Genomic DNA, 9533 nt, shown 5'->3' with positions numbered 1-9533 from the left:
AATATGAATTTATAGTTTCCGATTTCTATCTACATTTCATGTCTATCATATAATAAGAGTTTGTCTTGAAAAACATTAAATGTCAGCAAGATATAAATTCAGGTTCTTGAATATTATCTTCTATATTATACCTTCAGTTGGAAGATGTATTCTTACAAAAAGGCTGCCTTGTTTCATTCAATATCTGCAATAAAGTCCCTCTCAAATAGCATGATTCAGTCAATGAGTCTTCTTTACTGATTAGCTTTTGTATTTCAGTTGACCTTCACAGTTAACAATGATAAGAAACCAAGATGAAAGTTTTTACCACCTAATGCCCGAATTTAGCTAATGTGACCATCTTTGCAAGAATCCAATAAATCAATCTAATCCTGGATTACTGGCCCACTTTGCATCCAACCATCAATCAAAAGCAGCTGAAAATTTGAACTATAATTGAGTTAGAAAAACTAAAAAATTTTCTTCTTTTTTTAATGGACAGATAAACTACAAATCAAAACTAAAATTTACGTGATCTCACTATCAAGAAAAAATCCAAAGAGAAAGAAAATGATGGTCCTACTAGCTAGTATACTTTACCATTCACCATACTGGTATATCTTAAAGCTATGATTTTGAGCACAATGTGCAATGCTGTCCAGATTATTCTTTAATCCAGGATTATTTGATGGTTAAAAGTAAAATTTCAACAATAATTTTCAACCCATTATTCAAAATGGTGGTAAGTCAACAGCGTCCTTAACTAAATTTTATAAACTCTTAAGCTTGAAACTTGTCATCAGTACATATGACATTTAACATAAAAGTTGCATAAGAAGACCAGGCTATGTGCATCAAAATGGAAATTGAAGAGTTAGCAAGCTGAGAGCTTAGAAAATTGCGAACTCAGTACATTAAGCAATGTCTCTCTTAACAGCTTGTATCTTCCTGCTTGGTATTTGCTTTCCATAACAAACGTTGCAAACCTAAGAGATACTGTTAAGTACAAGTGCAGCCACTTTGCCTTTCATAATACAAAGGTCAAGGCTTCACAAATTGTCTAATAAAGGACTATGGATTTCAACTGAGCCCTCCAACCATAACAGCCTAATGCAATTTGGTTCCTCATTCAATCATTGCATAGAAAGCTTGAGCCTCACCAGCAACATTCTCTTTTAGTACTTACTTACATTGAAATCAGCACTTGCCATTCTCGACAATACACAAATTATGTCCAATTGCAAATAGGTTTACAGCTTCATAAAAAATGATCCCCAGCCATTGCTTCTTTACATATCATGACCATGAGCTTGCAGTAGTTAAAAGCTTGAGAAGCATTGACAGCCTTCTCTTCAACCATGCTCTCACTCCTGCATTTCCAAATTGCCCAAAGAGTTATTAGCCAAAAAAATAGCTCTAAGAGTGGCTTCAACAATAACAATAATGAAAGAAAAAAATCAGCATCATACACAAATAGAGAGCTAATTAATAATGGAATTTGATTCAATAAATTCAAATCTAACTGTGAGATCTTATCCAAATTAAATGCTTCTTGGATTCCAATGAAAAGGTAAAAATATGTAAATTTGATGGAATGGTCAAGATCATTAATAAGGTTGGTACACATTTTACTAAAACTACCATTTTTCGTTTTATATCGGAACTGCTTAATGAAATACCTGTTGATCTGTAGAGCATTGGTGACAATGCTTTGTTCACCTCAGCAAGGCATGATCTCTGGTTGTACCGACATTCTACTCAGGCATAGTGTTAAAAGTCATCCTGCCATTACATGCATACCCATGGATAAGCATGTTTTACACAACACGATACATATATAACCTTCAATCATCAAATTCCATGTAACAATATCTCTTTCCGGAATTTCATCTAACAGTTATGGGCCTTGGGCATAGAGGTTCATATAATTGAAATAAATTGAAAACTGTAACAGATATTGATAAACTAAAACTTCAAAGTGCTTGAAGCACAATTGTAAGAAGAAAAAATAAAATCGAACATACACACACACACTCACACACACACACACACACACACACACATATATTTTTTCTTTTTTGATAGGTGAACACAAACAAATATAAGCACTTCTTTAACTATTTTCCCCATAGTAATTTTTCCCAAGGAATAATACAAATGAAATTCCTCACCACAGATCTGTTGCTAAGGAGCTATGCTAAGTAAGGAGCCACATAAGTGAAGACACACAATGTTTTTTTTTTTTTTTATGATTAAGAAAAATTTTATTCAACAGAGAGAAACTACAACCGACTTAAGGTTAAAGAATCTTCAACCAATATATAAATATATATATATATATATATATATATATATAAATTGCTTGAAAGTTTGATTGCCTCTTCATACTAGACCTAATTTCTGGCACCTAATGTCACGAATATGAATCCCACACCATATACATGTTCCCCCACAAAACCCACTTTAATGAACAATATAAACACACAATCTGAAGCAGCACTCACCAAAAATTACAGCTCATATTTCTTTATGATTCCACACATTCATAGGATGATTCCACACATTCATAGGAAGTAAAAGGAAATCATTAAGCATGATTGTTGAGCCAAAAATCAAATATAGCAGAAGTAGAATAGTAAAAAGGAAAAAAATAATAATAAATTGAACATGTACAACCCAAAAGTTTAACATACCTCAAATTTTGTAATTTGAAAGGAATTTTTAAGAGTTGAGAAGTTAGCTTCTGCTGCAAAACTACGAACATTAGCTAGGGTTAGGGTTTAGATATTAAAAAATCGTGTTGCATAAATATACACACACAGAGGATGAGAGGTACCAGTTTCTAAATGTTGTACCCGGAAGGAATAAAGTATGTTTATTTTTGTACTTTTTGCTCTCTGTTTTACCCAATTATTGCTGCTCCTTCTCCTCCACCTCATTGATGGACCTCCTATCTCAACACGAGGCCTTTCCCTTTCTTGAACCACTCTCGCCCTCTCCCTTTCTTGGAGTGTCGCTTCAGCACTGGACAATCCTCAATAAAAAGTTTCACAATTAGAAAGCTGAGAGCTTAGAAATCGCAAATGCAACACATCAAGCATTGTCTTTCATAACAGCTTATATCTCCTAGCTTGGTGTTTACTTTCCACGAAAAAAGCTGCAATCCTCAGAGCTACTGGTAAGTACAAGTGCAACCACCCTGCCCTTCAAAGCACAAAAGATAAGGCTTCCCAAATTGTCTGAGGAAGGACTATCGATTTCTCCCTCCTAAACCATCAAACCATAAAAGCCTATTGCAATTTGGTTCCCCATTCTCAATCTTTACATAGAAAGCTTGCACCTCACCAGCAACTCTCTCTTTTGATACTAACTTCTACTAAAATCAACACTTGACGTTCTCAGCAATCAAGAAATCATGTCCACTTGCACACAGTGGTTTACAACTTTTTAGAGAATGAATCCCAGCCATTGCTTCTTGACAAATCATGACAATGTGCCCGTAGTAGTTAAGAACTTGAGAAGCATTGACAGCCTTCCCTTCAAGCATGGCCTCACTCCTGCAATTTCAAATTTCCCAAAGAGTGATTAATCCAAAAAAAGAAAAAGATTCCTAAGAGTGGATTAATAATGGAATTTGATTCAATAGATTAAGATCTAATTGTGTGATCTTATCCAAACTAAAGGGTTTTTGCATACTAATAAAAGGGCAAATTTATGCATAAGTTATGGAATGATTAATATCATTAATAAGGATTTAACTAAAACTATTATATTTTATTTTACACCATGACTGCTTAATGAAATACCCATCTGCAGCACATAGGTGACAATGCTTCAATCATCAGTGCAAGGAATGATGTCTAGCTAAAATAACATTCCAGTTAGGCATAGTATCAAATAGCCATCCCTCCATTCCGTACATACCTAAAATAAGCATGTTCCACAGCAACATATGTAATCTGCAATCATCAATTCCATATTAGTATTTCTCTTTCAGGCATTTCATCGAACAGTTATGTGCCTTAGGCATAAAGATTCATTTAAAACTGTAAGAGATATTGATTAGCTAAAACTTCAAAGTGCTAGAAGTACATTTTTAGAAGGGAAAAAATTGAATACATACACATCTAAGCACCTCTTTACAACTATTTTCCCTAAAACAAAAAATTCCCAAGGAATAGTACAAATGAAATTCCTCACCACAGATGTGAAACCACACAAAAGACCAAAAATTTTACCATATTAAAACAGCCCATGGTAAATATTTGTCAATCTTTTGAAGACTGATTGCCATTAATAATGTAAACATTATTTTTTCCCAACAATTCAGCTTTGTAGATAAGTCTAGTCATGACATGGCTAATGGACTTATTAGCTGATTGAGTACTCCGACAAATCTGAATTTTTAAAAGCATAGATTAGATTGCTTAGCTAAATAAAAAATTAATCAGCCAAATTTACTAAAAAAAAGATCAGATTGCTTTAGCTAAATTCCAAACATAAAACATATTTTAAGTGGGTTGACAAAATTATGATTTGTAGCAATAGATATTAAAGATAACTTGTGGTGCGTGAGGTAGTATTAAAAGCTGTTTTCAAGGGAAAGTCAACTTGAAAGCTTAAATCATTAACATCCATAAAATTTGATCCAATAATGTGAATCTTACATGTATTTATTGCCAGGATGTCCAAGTTTAATCATATTATTGAATGCAATGTTATAACCAAAAAGTTTAACGTACCTCCAAATTTTAGCAATTTGAGAAGAATTTTTTGGAGTTGAGAAGATAGCCTCTGCTACAACACTAGAAGAATTAGCTTAAATTAGGGTTGGAGTTTTAAAATTCATATTGCATAAATATACACACAGAGAGAAGAGAGGTACCAATTTCTAAATGTTGTACCTTGAGGGAGTAAATATGTATATTTCTGTATGTTTTGCTCTCTCTGTTTTACACAATTATTGCTCCTCCTCCTCCTCCTGCAGCTCGTAGATGGAGCTTCTATCAATCTCAACGCAAGGGATGTTGATGATATTCTTCAACCACTCTTGTCCTTTTCCTTTCTTGCAGTGTTGTTTCAGCACTGGACATCCATAAATTCGTAGTTCCAGAAGTGAGGAAGGCAGGCCGTTCTCTGGGAGGGATGCGAGTTTAGGGCAGTAACAGATGCACAGTTCTTCAAGTGAAGAGAGGTTTTGAAATAACTTGGAAGATAGGAACACTATATCTGGAAATCTCTCAATCGACAGGTAGGTTAGAGAGGTAGGTAGCAGCAGCATCATCTTCCCATCTTCCTCTTCAGGAAACGACTGCAAATCCTCAAATTCATCACCATAAATGATGAGTTGTGCAAGAGACGTGAGTCTGTGCAATCCCCATTCAAATACTTGCTTACAGATAGTCATCCCTCCCAAACAAAGTTCCTTTAGGTTTGTCGGCAAGCCTTCTTCTGGTAAGGAAACTATGCTTAGACATTCATATATACAAAGAGTAGTGACCATATGCATGCGGGGCAAGGCCTCTAGTTTATCACAGCACCAGATCGAAAGATTTCTCAGGTGAGTGGGAAGAAACCCTCCATCCGGAAATGAAACAAGACTACAACAGTCTACTATGCTTATGTCATTCAAGTGGCAGAGTTTGTGTAGGCCCTCTGGTAAGAATTTAATCTCTTTACAATTACTAATTCTAAGACATTCAAGAGACACATTATTGTGTAAGTTGTCTGCCAATAACTCTAACTTTGGGCAATTATCTACTACAAGTGTTTTAAGGGCAATAGGTGACTGGTTACTTGATGATAATGATGTCAGCTCTAAGCAACTTCGAATCTCAAGGAATTTAAGCTTCACAAATTGGTCACCTCCTAATGGTACACATTTTAGAGATGGACAATTACTAATAACCAAGTGCTCAAGAAGAGATGCATTACTATTAATACTCTCATCTTTCATTAATAAAGAAGAAGCCTCTCCCTCGTCTATCAAAAACTGCAAGTTCTCACAATTATTTATCTCTAGCCTTTTCAAAGTTGGAGGTAGCTGGCGTTTTGAAATGAACATCAAAGAACTACATTCCTCAATAATTGCATATTCCAAGCATGTACAATTGGACATTGGTAAGGATTTTAAAGCACCACAACCTTTAATATACAATGTCTTTAATGTAGACATCAAGCTGATGTTGATGAGACTCGGGCACCACTGAATTTCCAACCTCACAAGGGACATGAGACTATCTTGCCACAAAGATGTCAGCTCATTACAATCATTTATCTTTAGATTTTTTACCTTTGCTAACCCTTCCATGAACTCTTTTGATAAGCTTTTAAGACCTGGAATGGAAAGAGTAATTGACTCCAGCAAGCATAACTCTTCTATATTTTTACTTACCACCTCTTTGCACCCCACAATTTGTAATTCACGGAGCATTGGAAGGCTTGGAATTGAAACAACCAACTGCTTACAATTACTAATAGAAGATTTTTCCAATGATGGGAGATGGTGAGGCAATTTCCCTTGCAATTTAGGGCATTGAGAGATATAAAGCTCACGTAAGCAAGGGAGTTTTTCGTGCTCAACTCCACAAGGAATCCAATCTTGCCATTCTTGCATATCCTCAAACTGAAGTTTTTCTAATAATTGAAAAGGTTTCACACAACCTTCCCCATAAAACTCAGGACCAATGGTTTGCACCATAGACATACTCTTAATGACAAGGGATTTGAGGGAGGATAGATGTCCAATAGCAGGTAAGGCCGTGCATTTTTTACATTTGACAATCTTTAGATCCACAATATTAGAAAATGATTGATCTCCTATCCATGTTGGGAATTTTACACCAATATAGCTATCAATTGAAAGTTCTTTCACAGTTGTCCAAGGTCGTAGCAAGTCAAGAACATCTACTGCAATGCTTGCATCTTGCAAATCATTAGGTTCAAACCCCCATTTGATCTCTAGTGCATCTAAATTCTTCTTGCCATTTAAATTGACCCTTCTTGCATCCTCAACATCGAGCACATTCTCCAAACTCGAAATGCAAAGTCTTCCCCGAAGAAACTCCAAGTTCATCAAGTCTCCTATCTTGGATCCATTATCTTTCCCCACAACAAAATCGGATAGTGTATGTAGGTTCTTTAATTTTTCTATTCCCACCGGCATTTCTTTAATTAAATTGGCATATGTAATGTCAAGATACCGAAGATTAACTAGATCCCTAATTTTCTCCGGTAACTTTGTAAGTTTGCAACAACCTTTCAATATCAATGTTTGCAAATTGTATAGAGAACTTGTTGATTCTGGTAAACTTCTAATTAGAGTAAAAGAAAGGTCGAGATATCTTAGATGTTTCAGATTGCCAATGGAGCTTGGTAGCTCAAAGATGTTATATCCATGTAAAGATAATACTCTTAAGCATCTTAATTGTGGCAACAAACAATTAGGAACATAGTTTGTTAAGTAGCCTGATGAATTGATTGGTAAGGGTAGGAATGTTCGTAAATGCATATTTTTGGGGAAATTTTCAAACTTTTTGATGCCATCTAAATAACGTCGAATGTAAGAGAAATGCCGTACCTTTGCAGAAACCTTGGATTGCTTATTAGTGCTCAATGTATCTTCCATTCTATAGCACAAGCCTCTTGCTGCCCATTCAGCTAAATCACTGATGAGATCATGCATGACAAAGAGTGATTCATTATTGCTTGATTGTTGAAAGAATGATCTCCTTAGTAGATCATGAAAATACTCGCCACCAAGAACTTCCATCGGCATGTTTCTATCCGTTTCTTGAACTAAACCTTCTCCCATCCATAACAAGACAAGCTCATTCTCCTCAAATTCATAATCTTTTGGGAATAGTGAACAATACGCAAAACACCTCTTTAAATGTGAAGGGAGGTATTGGTAGCTCAATTCAAGAACTGGAATAATACCATTTTTTTCCCAAATCTTACTATTTAACACATTTTTCAATTCTTTAGGATTGTGCTTAGTGCGTAAAGCGCCTCCAAGTACTTTTGCTGCCAAAGGTAACCCCTTGCACTTGTCTAAAATTTCACTACTAATTTCTTCAAGTTCTGGATGCACAACAAAATCTATTGACCCTCGTGCATGCTGGATAAATAGACTCCAACAGACATCATTTGATAGCACTCTCAAGTTGTAAGGTTGAGTAGTTCCCATTATTGTTGACACACTATGATCCCGAGTGGTGACAATAATTGTGCTTCCTAGAGCCCCAAATTCAAATGGACAACGTAGTTTAGTCCAATCATCATAGTCTTTGTTCCAAACATCATCTAGAATGAGCAAAAACTTCTTGCCATATAATTTCTCCTTCAATTTGACTTGTATTAAGTTTAAATCATTATCATCGCAGTGCTCAGGAGTGATAGATTGTAGAATTACTTTTGTCAGCCTTACAATATCAAAATCTTCAGAAACACAAACCCATGCTTTCAAATCAAAATAACTGTTGACATCATCGTCGTTGTACACTAGTTGGGCAAGAGTTGTCTTACCAATACCTCCCATACCAACTATGGGAATCACAGAGAGTTTAGCATCACTAGATTCAAGCAACAATTTGATGATAGCCTTTTTGTCCTCATCCCTGCCATAAGTATGGTTTTCATTCACCAGAGAAGTTGTTGGCATTCTTGATCTTTCTATTCCAGTCCTTCCTCTCAAATCCAAATCATTCTTTTCTGTCACAATTCTTTGTAGTCTTGAGTCAATCTCTGCAATCTTGGACTGCATCAACCTAGCAAAACTTTGATTCGAACCAACCCAATCATCGAAGATCTTCCGCACCTTACTTTTGTGGGGTTCTGGGTTCAACTCACGTCGCAATTCTTCAGTATCAAACTCATCCAAGATGTCGTCCACATCATAAGCCAAGTCTACCAGCTCGTCCAGCCAGATCTTCACCAACTTGCTTGTGTCTTGCTTCTGTTCTGCGTCATCCAAAACTGCATTTATTTTCAGTAACGTTTTCTTCCAGTTGTTGAGGTCAGCATGAACTTGCTCTTGCTGAAAGATCTTCAGCAAATCAGAGGAGGCTAGCCTGTCAAACAGCACCCCAAACAAAGAGGATAAAGCAGCCTCTCCGATTACTGACATGATTCGATCCTGCTGGGAAAGAAGAAATTATGAGAAACGAAGTTAGCAGACACTCTACTGAAATTTGAGTTAGGAGTGAAAAGGTTTTCTTTGTTCTGTGAAAGTCGTTTTATTTTATTTATTCTTTTTGTTTCTTTATTGGTGATATGGCTGTATATGATTCATCTTCACCCTTAGCGATTCCAAACGTCATATATAGTTACATCTATCTAATTATTAAATTACAAACAAAGTACATAAAGAAACAAAATAAAGCACGCCAAAGCTGAACTCAGCAAATTCTTTCTGGCGTTGGTACGTAATTAATTTGTTTCATTCATCTAATTATTAAATCACAAACTAAGCTCTGATTATTTTAATTAATGGAACCAAAATAAAAAGGGTAGAAATAGTGCTTCTCTGCACAATCCCAACTCAAAGAGCGAAA

At 35.6% G+C, this 9533-nt stretch overlaps 2 protein-coding genes across 8 annotated transcripts in view; both read right to left on the bottom strand.

Moving 5' to 3' along the window:
• Positions 1-290: 290 nt before the first annotated feature.
• LOC142618084 (putative disease resistance RPP13-like protein 1) overlaps positions 291-9533 on the bottom strand; it is a 40399-nt gene continuing 31156 nt past the window's right edge. For 2 of the 7 annotated variants that reach the window (XM_075791077.1, XM_075791073.1), the window contains 3 exons: positions 1659-1761; positions 1170-1349; positions 316-429 (listed from right to left, as the gene is read on the bottom strand). The gene's annotated coding sequence lies outside the window, so the exon portion shown is untranslated. Of the gene's footprint in view, positions 430-869; positions 1350-1658; positions 1762-3790; positions 3939-9533 lie in introns of those variants that run through there. The other 5 variants (XM_075791081.1, XM_075791083.1, XM_075791074.1 and 2 more) reach the window with 4 other exon arrangements.
• On the bottom strand, positions 2342-9106 carry LOC142616010 (putative disease resistance RPP13-like protein 1). Its single transcript, XM_075788906.1, has 4 exons — positions 4884-9106; positions 4722-4784; positions 2835-3536; positions 2342-2733 (listed from the first exon to the last, which is right to left on the bottom strand). Exon 1 carries the CDS (start codon positions 9104-9106, stop codon positions 4940-4942), a length of 4167 nt encoding a protein of 1388 aa, XP_075645021.1. The 3' UTR covers positions 2342-2733; positions 2835-3536; positions 4722-4784; positions 4884-4939.

Source organism: Castanea sativa, chromosome 11, assembly GCF_040712315.1.
Source record: "Castanea sativa cultivar Marrone di Chiusa Pesio chromosome 11, ASM4071231v1".
Classification (NCBI taxonomy): domain Eukaryota; kingdom Viridiplantae; phylum Streptophyta; class Magnoliopsida; order Fagales; family Fagaceae; genus Castanea; species Castanea sativa.
This window is presented reverse-complemented; position numbering and strand designations above follow the sequence as displayed.